At 32.5% G+C, this 16,622-nt stretch overlaps 2 protein-coding genes and 1 pseudogene across 2 annotated transcripts; 1 reads left to right on the plus strand and 2 right to left on the minus strand.

The window, feature by feature from the left end:
* The first annotated feature begins 3,017 nt into the window (after positions 1–3,017).
* Positions 3,018–3,555, plus strand: LOC120161154 (nuclear transcription factor Y subunit B-4-like). The gene has a single exon (XM_039171414.1). It carries the CDS (start codon positions 3,018–3,020, stop codon positions 3,546–3,548), a length of 531 nt encoding a protein of 176 aa, XP_039027345.1. The 3' UTR covers positions 3,549–3,555.
* A 5,562-nt stretch (positions 3,556–9,117) lies between these two features.
* Positions 9,118–10,446, minus strand: LOC120161008 (transcription termination factor MTERF8, chloroplastic-like). Its single transcript, XM_039171317.1, has one exon. The coding sequence runs from the start codon at positions 10,372–10,374 to the stop codon at positions 9,175–9,177; it is 1,200 nt and encodes a 399-aa protein (XP_039027248.1). The 5' UTR covers positions 10,375–10,446; the 3' UTR covers positions 9,118–9,174.
* A 749-nt stretch (positions 10,447–11,195) lies between these two features.
* Positions 11,196–15,754, minus strand: LOC120161223 (annotated as a pseudogene).
* Between the last annotated feature and the right edge of the window lie 868 nt (positions 15,755–16,622).

The raw sequence follows: 16,622 nt of genomic DNA on the forward strand, positions 1-16,622 counted from the left end.
TCTAAATTTAACCCTAATCTTATCTAGAATGAAGAGAATGAAGAACTCTAGGAGAATGAAAGAGAGTACTCCGAGTGGGTATAAAACCTATGACCTAAGGGAATATGAAATAACAAAGATTAGCAACTTGATCACCCAACCAAACGCGCTTGCTCAATTTTTAATCTTATCTTTAATTAATTATTTTTAGTTAATATATAATAGTTCTACTACGCTCGGAAAGTTGAATTTAAATAACTCAATTTAAATACAATTTACTACATAAATGATAAGAATAAAATTTGTATTATACATAAATTAACTAATATTTATTATTTAATTTGACTATCTATTTTTCTTTTTGTATTGCAAAAGAGTCACATTAACCTACATTCTTAACACGTCATCTCCTGCGGCATCAGCCCCTAACAGGGGATTAGTTTATTTGGAGGTACAGTTAAGATAGTGAGCTCGTCCGAGGAGTTAGAAAATTTATTTTGAGGTGATAAAATAAAAAATTTTATAATTTTTTTGAGTGTATGAAAATAAATAAGAAGTGTCAGTTTATGTTTACAAGTACCCATATATTTTAAAATATATTTATTTTATTTTTAAATATTTTTATATTAAATTTATAAAAAATATATATTTTCTAAAAAAATTTGGGGTGTCAAATTAATACACTGGCTCTGCCACTAGACGCCACGTTGATCAATTAATCTCCGCACTTGTTTCCTTCGTACCAAATGTGTCTAACTTCATATGCCCATCATTTTCTTCGAAGTTTTTTACAATCGCTTACTAACACATTATTTGATCAGTATTTCTCAATTAGTTTACCGTTCAGGACATCGGCCACCCATTTCATATCCATCTCTAAAATAAGTTTATTTGAAAAAGGTAATGATATTATCATCAACAAAAATCATGAGTATTTTAATAAAATAATCTTTATAAATCTTAAAACGAAGATACCTTAATTTAAAAAAAAAAAAAAACACCAAAGGAGCAAAAGCATACATTTGTTTAGTGAAAAAAATGATGTACAAAATCATGTTCATTGAGTAGCTTTGAAGTAAATTACACACCTACATCATGAAGGGACGTTACTTTTATATTAAAAGATGAATTTTTATAATTTTAAAAAATTAAAAGTATAAAATTTTAAAAATAAAAATAAATTATCAATTAAAAATATATGATAATTTGAAATTTACATTAAAAAAAAGCTATCTCCAATCACTCTTCTATATTCATTCCTAACCATCATGTAATATTGATATATATTATGGTAATATTAAATTCAGGGTCGGATATATTCTCATTGATTATATATTTATTGCATTAGTTAATGAGACAATTGAAGGAATATATACAAAGGTGTGCACATGATTTCGCCTCTTTTCCAAACTGTTGATTCACATTCTTTGCCACTGTAGTTTTATATTCTTTCTTCCTATATCTACTCTAAAAAATTTCATTATATTTGACAAATCTTTGATTATGTACTTGAATTAATATCAAATAACTTTTATATCTCAATCCGTACGTTAACGTCCAACTCATATGACATTTAATTTTTAATAGTCGAGGGGCTCAACAAAGCAACTCCCTATAATCGGAGAACCATTTTATAACTTTTAATGCTCAGAGACTCAACAAAATAATTCTCTATAATATGGGGACCATTTGTGTACTTTATCCTTTCTTTATTAAATTCTACTAGGAAATAGGTAGCTCGATTTATATTTATTTGAAAATTGAAAACTCATTTTTCTAAATGATAATAAATATTATTATGATGTTTTTTCTCATATTTTTATAGAATATTTAAATAGAATAAAAAATAAAGTATCAAACGTGATATTAATAAATATTTATATAAAATTTTTACTACTTCACTTGTAGTTATTCGCAAAGTAATTTTTTTTAAAAATAAAAAATGTTAAATATTATTTAATTATAAAACAAAATATTTATTTATCCTTATTTTATTTTTAAAATTTAAGATTACGTTGATCTAATTATATTTTTACAATAGATTCAGAACTACAACTAAAGATCCGAAAAAAATATTTAAATTCAAATATCTTTTCTAAACTATTCTCTATCCAAGTTTATATATGCAAACAACTTCCATCATCAATCAATAAATAATTAAGAAGATAAATCTCATGCTTAGTACTATAAATAGTATGCATCATCGTGTTGGGTTTGGTGTTCTTATATATATACATATAATAATAATATGATCATCAAGATTAATGATCTTAATAATTTCTGTAGACTTTTTTAAACTTTAATTGGTCTATACGTGGCACTATATACGAAGTCCAGAGTTTCAGGATCGTGTACCCGACCACATGACTTCACAAATTAAAAAGTAAGATAATTTCTTGTCGTGTATTGTGACATAATCTCATGTAAAAAAAAACCTAAATAGAAGGTAATCCAACTTTAGTAGTGTCTTAATTTTTAATTAACTCAGTCTCTTTTTTAGGTCATCAAATTTGGTTGCATAGCACACGTGCATATCTTAAAGTCCACAAGTTTCAAATTCGTGACATTTTTTAAGGTTTTCTAGTTCCAACTTATTGATAGCACTGAGTGTCAAGGACCATGAAGGGGGGCCATTGTCTATAAATGTAAGTTTAAGTCTTTTTCTTGTGCCTTTTAAGGATTAGATTGATGTTAGTAGCCTAGTACTTCAATATATAAATATTTATTATAAGAAAAAGAAAACCCTAGCTCATACCAACATTGATCAGTTATCTTTTATTGTGTCTCATATTGATTGAACTGCCACGTCGAATCGAATAAACTTTATCATATTATTATTTATATATGCATATACATTACATAATGCTTTTCTAGATGCTTATATATGGTTATATGCAATCTCAAGTTAGCAATTAGAAATGTATAATGCTTTTCTAGATGCTTATATATGGTTATATACAATCTCAAGTTAGCAATTAGAAGAGACGTGTCTGAGTTTAAGAGGATATTATAGTTTTTATCTTCTTTTTAATAGAGAGATGTCTGATAACATAGGTATTATTTTAGATAGGGAAGGCCTTGAGTACAACTTTGGTGCAGGCGCAGCAGCTGGTGGTAGTGTGGCCTCAGGTGAGGATGGCATCATCAAGGAACAAGACCAGATGCTTCCGATAGCGAACGTCGGCCGAATCATGAAGCAGATTCTACCCCCGAATGCGAAGATCTCCAAAGAAGCTAAAGAAACCATGCAAGAATGTGTGTCCGAGTTCATTAGCTTCGTCACCGGGGAGGCATCCGATAAGTGCCACAAGGAAAAGCGCAAGACCGTGAACGGGGACGATATTTGTTGGGCGATGGCGGCTCTAGGGTTCGATAACTACGCCGAGCATTTGAAAAGGTATTTGCATAGGTATAGGGAACAAGAAGGGGAGAGGGCTAGCTTGAATAGAGCTTCAGGGAACCAAGAAGAAAAGGAAGAAAGATCGAATTACAGATCTGTGATTCAATCAACGCCGTTGACGTTCAACGGCGTTGAGAGGATCAATAGCGCTCTTTCAAGGCCGTTTTAAAGGGATACCATAACATCATGGTAAATTGTTCACTTTGAAGACTTGAATTTAACATCATGTACTCCTATCTCATGTTTCTGATGTGTTGAGTCCAGTTCTTACATGTTTTTTTTTTCCAATTGGAGGTGTTTTGTTAAATCCCCAGAAGCCTAGATTCTGTTGTGTGTGAAATTTTTAGGGTTTTGTTTATGCTCTTACTTAAAAATTTCGATTTTAAGGTCAAATCTGCAACTGTTTTTTGACTGTTCTTCACCGGCAGCAGAGAGTAAAGATTACCGTTTTTAACTTATCCAAGAATAGGGTTTCTCTCCAAAAGTGGTAGATCTTGGGACCACACTTAGTATTTGAACACTTCTTTGTTTTGTCGTGAAAACCCACATCAGGTCTCGATCATGCTGCCGTTAATATTGAATATATAGTTTTCCAGCAACTGAGGATGACTGGAAGCCAAGGTTTTGGCTGTTACGATAATTTATATATACATCGTTGGCAGAAGATTCAGACAATGACTAAAGAATTAAACAAAGGAGAGAGTAAATAATAAGACTTTTTTTCTTCTGGGGTTTCTCATTTGGAATTTTTTGTTTAATTAGCCGTTTGAAAAGATACTGTTCCGAGGGAAAACGAAAGTGAAAGATACTGTTTGGTTTTTTTTCTTCTTGGAAATTCTTAAAAAGAAGAAGATGCGATTGGATTTCAGACAGGCAACAAATTAGTTGTCAAAACCTAGACAAATAGATCCTTTGGACCCAACACCATCTTTCATTTGTAATGAGATTAATTTCTTAACTAATAGTCAAGCCCTGCCGACCACCTTTAATTTAATCTAATTAAGTTAAACACCATTCATATGCCTTGACAATTAATTTAATTTCCCATTCATTCGAATCTCCCATTAATATGTTAAGCTGCATTGCACAAATCTTTGGTCAAAAATTAATCTAAGATGATTGTAAGATAATATATGTTCTAAAGATTCTTAATAATTTAAGGGTGAAATCTCACACAATTGGAAAAAGAAAACACTATGATATGTTCAACGATAGTGGGAAAGTTCATTTAAATATTTAGCGTTTTAAGTTTATAAGACTTATTGGTCCTTTCATTTTTTTCGTTTAGTTTATAAGACTTATACTCCACAAATAAACAGATGTGAGATGCTGACTGATGCCGTGCGTCTATTTAGCGTTTGCAAATGCCACTTATGTCAATAAATTTTACAAATACACTGACCAAAAATAGTGCACAAAATTGAACATATTTTTTAATCTTAAATAATATGAATAAATTAGGGTAAACTATACAGATAATCACTTATATTTGAGTAATTTTTTATTTTCTCCACTGGAGTTCTAAAAGCAACAAATTGATCACTAATTTTATTAATTTATAACAAATTGATCACTTGACGAACTGACGTTAACATGGATGACAAAAAAACTGAATTGGACTGTTAACCACTTACTTGACTTGATGACTGCTTATTTCTTCAACTTTAAATTAAAATATAATCTCATTTTACTCATTTTTATTTTAACCCACTTCTTCTACCGTCACCACGTATAGTCATCTTCAAGCTACAAAACATCATGGACACTATGTCCTCTTCAGTTTGTGAAACCTGAAACTCTGAACTAAAAAGATAGTTGAACAATAGTTTCAGAACTGAGAACATGATGCTACATGGTTTGTTGCCATTGTTTCAACCTCTATTAACCTTCCAATAAGAAATTAGCAACACAAATAAGCCAAAATATAGGGTAAGGAGAATTTTAATGTCTATTTGACGTAATTACATCTTTGTTGACCTCAGGATGATACTTCAAAGCATGTTTCCTATCAGTCTTTTTTATTTCACATAGAGCTGCAAGAAGAGAAACACACAAAATTTCATAAGTTAATTATTGTAACAAAATTTTATTGTTACGATAAAATGATAATAAACATAATTTTGTTAGTTTTGTTACAATATAATTTTCATGATGAGGTTATTCTAATAAACATAATAACAAGTCAAATTCGTCAAAATAAATATATCGTGATAAATTTAATATTTTTTTAGTGATAAACCAAAAAGGATACATGCATTTATTTTCTTATAATACCTGAAAAGAACTGGTGCAAACGGTCTTGGAGTAAAGCCAAAGCCACCGCCTTGGCAATATCTGAAACTGGGTTTTGATAATTTGTTTTGCTTTTGAACGATAATGAATGATTTTGGAAAAAAGTAAGGGACACAGATAAGAGCATTCAGTGTTAAAAGAATGATACAATCCATGAATATTCATGAATTAACCCTTTTCTATAGTGTCCAATTGCAAGCCAGGATATCATCAAAAGAAAAGTAGATAAAATTACAAAGGAACTGATAGGTACAAAGAACAAAAAATGTAAAGAATAGAAGGTCACATAGGTAAGGTTTTGGTGATAAATTTTAGTTCTAGCAAAGTTGCTTGGGGCCGTTTTGAAAAACTGGAGTTGAGAATGCAGCTCGCCAACCTTCTTACGTACACCTCCACACGAAAATGCAGCACTCACTCCCATACAACACGTGGATGTAATGTAATGGCTTCTCAAATTTTGGGCTTCTTGCAAAACGAAATAAATTACATCTTCAAAATTTTAGCCAGAGTTAAAGTATACATATGTATGTATATGTGAGTGTTATGACCTTGATGAGGTTGTGTTTGATTGAAAATGGTCCAAAAGGCACCGTGGATGTCCAGAATAAAGAAAGAAGTGGAGTTGGTTTGCTTGCTGAGATTGGTTACCACTTAAAGGAGCAGCTGGTTGTGGAGATTAACAAGGGCGTTTTGAGTTGGGTCGCACTCGAGGTCTGGGAGGTGTTAGCAGGGAACCCACCGCTATTTTTCCCACTCCTAACCCACGTATGCATCTCAAATTCATAGTTAATTGCCTCACAACGCTTGAAATGAAGGCCGAAAAACAGTCACTGTTGAAATATCATAATACAGCTTGATATATAATAGCATCCATCCATAAACCTAGCATGGAAGTCAGACTGCCTCCATATTAAGATTTGTTTGCTTTCAGAGCCGGTGAAAACCAACCCTTATGATATTGCAATCGAGTGGATATTATCGTCTTGTCTATGAAGAGAAGCGATGCAGTAGTAGAAGAGAACATGCGATGGAGTTTGAAGATGAGAGAGTGTCCATGATTTTTTGGAGCTTAAAGATGACTTTAAGTGCTATGGTAGATGTGGAAGTTGTGAGTTGAAATAAAAATGAATAAGATGAGATTGAGTTTTTATTTAAAGTTGAAGAGGTGACCAGCCAATGAGTTGGGTAAGCATTTAATGGTCCAGCTCAGGTTTTGTCACCTATATTAACGGTTGTTAATGACGTGTGATCAATTTGCTACAAATCAATAATGATAGTGATCAATTTATTATTTTTGAAACTTCAGTGAAAAAAATAAAAATTTACTCAAACATTAATGATTATTTAGGTAATTCATCTAATAAATTATTTAAACAGCAATGCATCTTATAGTGTGAATTATACAATACTTGTATCATTTAAACATAACGATAACGATCCTCCAATAAGTGGTCTCAATGGAGTGTTGTTTTCTTTTGGATCTTAAATTCTAGAAGTGCATCTGTATAGTATGTGTTATTAATAATTAAAAAAGATTATAAACATATATTATCTTAATCATCTCATCAGATTATATAAAAATACATAATAATAATAAGGTTAAATTATATATTTAGTACATAAACTATTACTTTTATCCTATTTTGGTACTTAAACCTTTTTTCCTCAAAACTATGTCTAACGTTAGTTTAAGTTTTATTTTGGTAATCTTTTATGGGTAAATTACATCATTCACCACTCAACTATCTTTTCACTTCTATTTTAGCAATCGAATTTATTTTTTAACACTTAAATTTCAAATTACTCCTATTTTAATCACTATAACTTATTTTTATTAATATGAGGGGTTTGTGATTTAGAGTTTGTGGTATAATTTTTGGGTTTGGGTATAATTTTAATTTTTTTATTTCTATTATATATTAATAAAATAATAATAAAAATGTCATATCATAAAAAATATTAATAAAATAAATTAGAGTGAAGAAAACAATAATAATTTGAAATTTGAGTAATTAAAGTGAAAAAAAATTAAACTTTAGTGACTGAAATAGGAGTGAGAAGATAATTGAGTGATGAATGATATAATTTATTAATAAAAAAAATACTAAGTACAAAAATTCCGTTACTTTTTTAATGGTAGGATACCAAAATGAAATATAAACTAAATGTTATATATGATTTAAAAAACTAAAGTTTAAGTATCAAAACAGAACAAATATAATAGTTTAGGTACTAATCATGTAGTTTACCCTAATAATAATGAGTAATGGACAATGCACTACGCCCCAATGCCACGCGCATAGGATGGGCTAGCGGAGCAGATGGGACGCCAACCGCCAAACCATATCCACGAAGGTTGTCATTTATTAGCCGCTTTGGATTTTCCGATATATTTTCTACAAAACCTAGAAGACACAAATATATATTTGGATAAACTACAATGAATATCATTACAATATTAGTTTCATCGTTAAATTTTAAAACATTTTAATTAAACATTTAATATTAATTTCAAATTTAATTAAAACGTTAAACTGTTAAATTGTTATCATTTTGATGATATTATAATTTGATGCCTACGTGAAAGTCAACAAATTTTTTTTTTATTTCATCTCATTATCTTTATAAAAATTGTAAATTTTTTCACTTATTTTTCGTCATCATTAGAAATTATCAATCTATGACATCTTTTACGATCATTAGAAATATAGATAATCTCATCTTATTATCTTTATAAAAATTGTAAATTTTTTCACTTATTTTTCGTCATCATTAAAAATTATCAATATATGACATCTTTTACGATCATTAGGAATATCGATAATCTCATCTTATTATCTTCTAACACTTATCAATATAGATTTTTCTAAAATATCTTTAAAACTCGTAAAATTAAATACAAAAAGACTATTATTTTCGAAGATTTAAGGAATTTGTTCAAAAAATTTGAATTGTGAAAAACATTCTTTTAAGAACATAAATTAACATATATTGAAAGAAACTTTATATAAACGTCATAACGGGAAATTTTTAGATAAATGAACATAAATTATAAATGACTATTATTATCGTCATGAGTGATCAAAACATCATAACATCAAATTTTTAGATAAATTTTCATCTTTTTAAAATGGATTTCGTGAAAGGTCGGTCCAAAAAAAAGAAAGAAACGTTTTGATATCACAAACGACGATAGGTGACGAACAACAATTTACTAACAATGACAACAGAAAGAGTTTACAATCTCTACATGAACTAAATTGAAAAGCAAATTGAAATTCAGAACCTTGTTAAGGATATATGAAAATTGAAGACATTTTATATCAGAATTTTCTTCCCCCACAACCATGTTTTTAATCTTAGATTAGCAGTGTCTATACATGAAATGCAAGTTGAAGTGGCACTAATTTGGTGCCTAAATAGCTAAATTCACCAATGCTTCATGGATACAATCAAAGTAAATTGATATTTACTAGCAATTGTTGATAAGTAAAGATAAAACATCAGAATCCCTGAGATTTCACCTTCCCTTGATACACACTCAACAATTCAGGCACATCCTCCTGGTATCTGCTCACAAACCTCTCCAAGAATCGTTTCTCGACCGGCAGCAACACGGTGGTCAAGCTGAAATCTTCTTTTATCAATCCCTTAGACAACAGGATTTGGAAAACAGAACACCTGGGGATTATCCTCTTCTCCAAGCTGAAGAACAAGACCACAGGGCATTCAGCTATGGCTCTCGATGGCCACCCCATTTCATTAACGAAATAATCCATGCTCTTCATGATTTTCTTCTCCGACAACATCATGGAATGAGGGTGTTTCCTAAATGCCGACAGAATATCGTCTTTAGACCAACCCCATCGCTTGTAAACCTCGAAACACTTGTCCCATATCGACTTGTTCCCTTTCCCAGAAAGGGCGTGAACTGCTAAAACAAATGTGGATTTCCTCGGCTCGAACCCCATTTCTTTGACCTCTCTCACGGTTTCGCAAAAGGATTCGTGCTTTTGCATCATGGCCTCGGGGAAATGGGTTAGTAAAAGGGAAACACAATTCTGGGGCACGCCTGATTCTTTCAAATAAGCTGTGTTGGGGATAAGACTCTTTGAAGGATCTTCGAGGAAGATCCATGTAGTGCGCTTTAAAGCAGAAACGATTTTTTCATCGGATAGCAAAACACTCTTGAGAAACTCGTAAGTGGGACTGATTTGGTTCTCTAAGCTTCGTGCCAAAAGGGTTGGGTCGGAGGAAAGAGTCCTCGCAAGCTCACTGCTTGACAACCCGATAGACCGGAAAAACTCGAGCTTTGGCAAAAGGATATTCTCGGGGTGGGCTAACAGAAGCAGCGGGCGCTTCCTGATGAGATTTGAGATCTGGGTTTTCGAGAATCCGTAGTTTCTCAACAGAGCTAAGACCAAATCGGGTTTCTCAGGGGACTGGAACTGTACCTTCTCGGAAACTGCAATGGCGGATTCTAAGGAAAGGCCGCATGAGTTTATAAGGTAAGTGACGGGGAAGGGGCGTTGCTTGGAAGTGGTTTTGGGTTTGAGAGGAGTCTCCTTTTGTAAAGAGACGAGTGTTGTCTTTACTTCGGCAAGGCTGCTTTTGAGTAGACGTGGCTTTCTGGAATGGAACGGTGAGGAATAGATTGATAGATAGTCCAGTCTTAGGGTTTGGAAATTTTGGTAGACAGCCATTGTAGCAGGTATTGAGTGGATGACGAAGACGATAAAGATAACGGTTAGATCAAATTTGGAAGCTCACTTCCAACTTCGCGCTGGGCTTCACTTTCGACAATCAAATCTCTGTCCTTTACAATCTTGTTTTTAATTTCTTTTTTTGAAATTATACGTATTTTTTATTTATTAGATAAAATAAATAAATTATTCACTTATTATTTTAAAAATCAAGTATAAATTATGATAAAATATTATTCGTTATTGTTATTAGGGAAAACTACGTGTTTAGTAATTTAATTATTCTCACAGTTTTATTTAAGTCATTTAATCATTTTTTTAAATCATATATAAAATTACATTTAGTTATGTTATAATTATCCGCCTTAAAAAAACAAAACCATTGAAAGTGACATTATATATATTTTTAATGATATATCATAATAACCGTTAATTTTTGAATGATGAGTCATCAAAATATAACTTTAATTATGATTTTAAAAATAATAATTGAATGATCAAAATAACGCCACAAAAATAATTACATCACTAAATATATAATTTATCCTTCATCAACCAATCAATGGAATATATAATATGAGTTGAATTCAAATTAATTATTTATTCTGTTATTGATTCAAAGAGAATCTTTTTATAGTAGACATTTGCACGCCTATAATATATAATAAGGGGAAAATTATGGTAAAATGTTTTTAAAAGAAAATATATATTTATATAAATTTAAAGATTTGCCTTTCTTTTGCTGTATACTTTTTCGACTTAAAAAAAGGGTAAAGCTGAAAAATGTCACTAAACTATTCTAAAATATTTTGTTTAGACAGAACCTCAGCATATCTAATCTCTTTTACAAATTGTGTAAATTTAGTCCAAATATTCTTATATGGTTTTTATAAGAGGGTGAATATGTTATATCATGTTAACTAGAAGCAATTTAGAAGAAGTTTGGGACCTTGTAATTGTAGGTTCGAATCTTTTCAGCACGAGCAACAGTCCCAACCTTCATATCAAGACATATGAGACCCAAACCAGTCCCTAATGTTTAATATCAGGAACAGGAAAAACAAAAAACAAAAAACAAAACAAAACAAGAAACAATCACAGAAGAGGAAATCCCATTTAGAAGAAAGCAAAAACAGAAAAGCGGTATCAGCATATTTTCAATGCCAGTCTGTCACAACTCCAAATCTACCGACATTTGGAGAGAATGGGAAACAACAAACAAGGAAATGGGAAAAACAATGGACTTTAACCGATGCCACTTCGTCACATAAGTGAGCATGATCATTGGAAGACTTGCAAAAGATTCCCATAGGTTCTCTTGATCATTGTAATGCTTATTTAATGGTATGTTAACTGCTACATAACTCAAAGTTATTAACGACGACGATGATCACCCAAGATTTACCGTACTACCATTGGACACACAATGGATAGTTGTTAATTGGTACTTGAATTGGAGGTATGGGAGTGGAATTGGTGGGGGGGGGGGGTTTGAAATTGGACATGAAAAGTCATCAACATTAACCCCCATGAAACTGCCCCTCATGTAACAAGAATATCAATGTTGAACCTGTGATTTCCGTTGATTCCATATCAACTCTTGCTGCTCCCTTACTTTTATTTCATACCCGTAATGAATGGACCAAAATGGAAGATAAAAACTACTTTTGAGAAAAATATGAAAGCAAGGATACTGATTACTTATCTTAGATAATAATTTATAATTACTGATTAAAATAAATAGCACTCTAAAACAACAAAAACAAAGACCACGAAAGCAGTATATGGTCAAGTTATGCCTGACAGTTTAGCTCGTAGCAACTGCAAAGCACTATTCTTGTTCTGAAGTTGGGCCCTTTCTTCAGTACAGAAGATGCAGATCCCAGTTGGTTTCTGGAAGAGATCAACCGCTGTCTCCACCCTGTTGACATTCTGCCCTGCACAATAATTAAGCATAAAGAAATTCTCCCAAAAATGGGGAAAAGGGAAATGAGACGAAGAACTACAGATTCACTTGATCATAGTTCAATCCATATTCAATGCATTTATGCCTCCAGCACCACCAGATCTTGCAGTTGTGAGTTCAATATCTTTTGGATCAATTTCCACCTCAACTTCATCAGCCTAAGCCAAAATTCATCTCAATCACAAATGAGCTCAAATGAAAAAGAATAAAAAAGGAGTTTGTTGAATGCAGCGACTAAAATGCAATCTAATGTTTCGTTAAACGAAGGCTTGTAATACACATTCAAAAGGCTAAATTAATTTATACCAATTCCTATACTCAAAACAAAATTGAGATGACATCTTTCACACACAAGATGTCTCAAGTCGAATATGATTCAGGTCTGTAATGTAATCTACCTCAGGCATGATGGCCACAGTTGCTGTAGAAGTGTGGACACGGCCCTGTGTCTCTGTTGAGGAACACGTTGAACCCTATGAACACCTGATTCATATTTCAATTTGCTGTAGACATGACTCCCTTTGACCTCTATAACGCAGGTTTTGAATCCTCCTTTCTCAGCCTTAAAAATACCAGAAATTTGACAGCCATGTCGAGAACAACAGCATGGATATTTTGCTGCTCTTCAAAAACACAAAGTATGAAATAGAAATACTTGCACACAATTTTAACTAAAACTTTCTAGCTATAAGTACTAAAAGTCATATTAACTACTATCAGTTGTGATTGGTTGGATAGGATAAGTAGCTAAAGGCACCCACGTATTTTAGCAAGATACTGAAAAGAAGGTACATTTACTATTACTACAGTAAGACGTACCTCAGAGCATGAAATTAGGGTGGATTTCCAAGAGTTCCGCTCACTGTACTTCTGATACATTATGAACTGGATATTGATACAAAGGATATTAAAGGTCCATTAAGATGTGTTTAAAAAAGCAAGGTTAGCTGATCTATGGTCAACATTTTGCAGAAAAATATATAGGTCAAAACAAAAAATCAAAATGAATCATTTGCCTAGTTCCATAAGCTGGTGATGCAGAAAATAAGTAGAAGCAGAAATTAAATGGTTTCCTGTTTCAACCCCAGAATTTTTTAAAAATATTTCCTTTATTTCAGTGTCATAAAGATAATAGCTGCTTTTAGATCACCTTAAAATATTCAACGATAAAAAATGTTTCCAAGCCATAAATCTGAAAGGATAAAAGAAACATGTACCTACAAGATCACCGGCCCATATTCCAGCCTCATCACCACCAGTACCGGCCCTCACTGGAATAAAGACAAGCATAATTCATTAAAGTGGGAATGTGAAGGAAAATTTCTTAAGATAATACATCTACAATTATCATCTATATCACATGAGAAATAAAACTTGTATGAAGACCAATGCTCAAGTAGATAGAAATATCAGACCAAGAGGAATGAATTTCTGACATGGACTACTGCTCAAAATGCAGCACAATGTGAAGTACAGAAAAGTACAGCCTGAATACTGTCAGACTAGAAATTTGTCACATAATTACCTTCTCAACAAGATTAAAAAAGATGATATATTACCTTCAAGCATTATATTTCTTGCATCAAGAAGATCACCAGGAAGCAGCAGCACCTGCCGACATACAAGCAATATAATAGCTTGAGAGACTAAAAGCAAAAATAGCATAATCAGCAACAATAAGACATATTCCACTGTAAGGCTCAAAATTGGTTAATACTCATCAATGAAAAATGTTATATAAATTGTAAAATAAACAATTAGTATCAATCTCATTCCAAACAATTGGAAGCCGATCAATGTAACTATTTTGTAATGCAAAGAAAAGTGATCAAAACTTCTATCATGCACTTGACTAAGTAGGCAATAGACACAAAGTTATTCAGTCGGACAGTGGCTCCTAGATATGGAAAAAAGTTATAGTGGTAGTGATATATAACTGAAGGTAGTGGGTAAAAACCTTAAGCTTCTCCTCAAGCTCTTTCATTTGACCAGATAAAGAGCTGATTTCAGATGATCTCAGCCATATCTTCATCTGTGCCATCCTCTTAAGCTGAAAAAAGAATAATTGCAAAAATACGAAAAAGGATTGACTAGCTTTTATCTTATTGAAAAAACTTCCTCAAAAAAATAATCATATAGCTGAACAATTTAAAATAAGATGATCGTCAAAATTACCTTTGGCCTCCTCTAACTGCTGCTCACAATCCTTAAATCTCCTGAATGTTGATACAACCTATCCATCGAGAAAATAGAACACAAATTCCATGCCAATGGAAACTATAATTAGAGATGAAAGAGATTAAGTGCAGTAGCCAGCTAAGAGGATGCAAGATGAAATCCAGTACCTCGTCCAGTTCTGCTACATATTAAGCCAGTTTTTGGTATTCAGTGGGATTTAAGACAATATCTGGATCAGCAAGCCTAACCTACAGCGTCATTGTTTAGAGAAACAGAAACATAAATAAACAATTGAATTGAGAGACTATAAATGGCATAAAGAACAATATTTTCAAACTTAAGGTAGAGAAACCTTGGATATTCTCCCAAATAATTCTTTAAGCAATCATCAGTACATTATAACCAGCTCATGCCAAAAACGAAAATTGCCTAAAGTGTAAGTGACAACTAAAGCTATCAGTGGCAGTAAAAGATAAACCTTCTAGTTTAGCGAACAATGGCTGGACAAATTTTCATTTATTAAAATGCATGGTTTTGGCCAATTCGGATTTCCGTTTGTTTTTTTACAAGTTGGCAAAGTTTGTCACATAAATACTGGATTAACCTAGTTGACTAACTTTCTCAGAGCAATTTTTATTCTCTGCAGAGCAAACCTACAGAAACTAATTTTGATTCCAAAAACTTAATTATCATCAGGGCGATCAATTTGACTAACACAACTAAAACACTCTCATTTTAACTTAATCGAAACTTATTTAACAATAAAATAAAGAAAAATTAGGAACTCTACCGATAATTCCTTCCAAGTCTTCTCCGCAGATTCCAGCTTCGTTATCAGGTACGGCTCCTGCCAAAAAAATCAATCAAAAAGAGAAAAACGAAACCAGCAAAAGCTTATCTTGAGCGAAATCTCAGCTCTTCTTTCTTCAGTTTAAAACGACAAAGTTCTTGTCAAACACACCGTCATACAAACGATCCTCGAATCTCCGAATGTAAGCCAAGGGCTGGCTAGCCTAAAACATCTCGACTGAGTAGTAAAACGGCGTCGAACAGGGAAGTGATTGAAAGTAGTAGAGAAAATTCGAGTTGCATAGCTCATTGCAACGCAGTTCATGGCTGCGGTTGCTGCCAATGTATCTCTAGATAAAGCCGATGTTTGAATAACTATGGCTGTTGCGGATAAAATGTGAAGAGAAGTAGTGAGGTTGGAGGGCGTCACCGAGGGGCCAAGGAAAAGACACGATGCCTTCACCGAAAACTCATCCAGACCCTTAACTGATAACGTTCCTCGCTTTTACCAAATATCACACGTGTGAAAATAATACCAATTAACTAATTTTTTTCTTGCATAAATTTCTTGGTTTAATTAAAAAATAAATACACAAATTAAATGTCTCGATAATTTTAGATGTCTAAAAGTTTTTTTTATGAATGTATGTGCCTAACATTTACTCCATTAGTATTTTAAGTGTTTGTTAAAAAAATTTATCAACCACTCAAAATAGGATTCTCAACTTATTTATAATTCTTTTAAATTTAAAATTATTATTTAAAAAATATCTTATTTTTTTCTAAAATATAAAAAAAATCCCTTAAAATTCATAAATTCAAAATATCAATTCCGTCACCGATCATCTTGTCGTCAATATTGTCATCGATCGCCTACCCACCAGTCATCGGACCCCACTCCCGACCATCCCTTTGCTGTCGCCCCTAAAAAAGGTTCAAACATAGAGGTATAAGCTTACTTGGTTAGCACCAACTTGAGTTTTTCTTAGTAGCATGGTATTAAAACTTGTGTAGAGAAAATAACTGAGGCTTGGTTCCTAATGAGCAACGGAACAAGTTGGTTCCTCACTTGGAGGGACATGTCTTGGTTAGGACCCCCAATAAGCTGCTGGCCTATAGACACAACCGGTACACCAGACTTGCACCCCATCTGCTGCAGCACTCTTTCAACCTGTCGCCGATTTTGAACTTTGTTGAGGTTCGTACACCATAGCATTGACCCCCAAAGCCACTTATCAGTCTTGAGGTGGTGTGGCTCATGCAACAAGTAGTCCGGCTATAGATCACCACTGGCCTGTCAGCCACCATCCTTGTA

Source organism: Hibiscus syriacus, unplaced genomic scaffold, assembly GCF_006381635.1.
Source record: "Hibiscus syriacus cultivar Baekdansim isolate YM2019G1 unplaced genomic scaffold, ASM638163v2 tig00111398_pilon, whole genome shotgun sequence".
In the NCBI taxonomy this organism is placed as follows: domain Eukaryota; kingdom Viridiplantae; phylum Streptophyta; class Magnoliopsida; order Malvales; family Malvaceae; genus Hibiscus; species Hibiscus syriacus.

What these genes read in the sequence shown, in the direction of transcription:
- LOC120161154 (XM_039171414.1), top strand. Translation starts at nt 3,018, where the DNA reads ATGTCTGATAACATAGGTATTATTTTAGATAGGGAAGGCCTTGAGTAC.
- LOC120161008 (XM_039171317.1), bottom strand. Translation starts at nt 10,374, where the DNA reads ATGGCTGTCTACCAAAATTTCCAAACCCTAAGACTGGACTATCTATCA.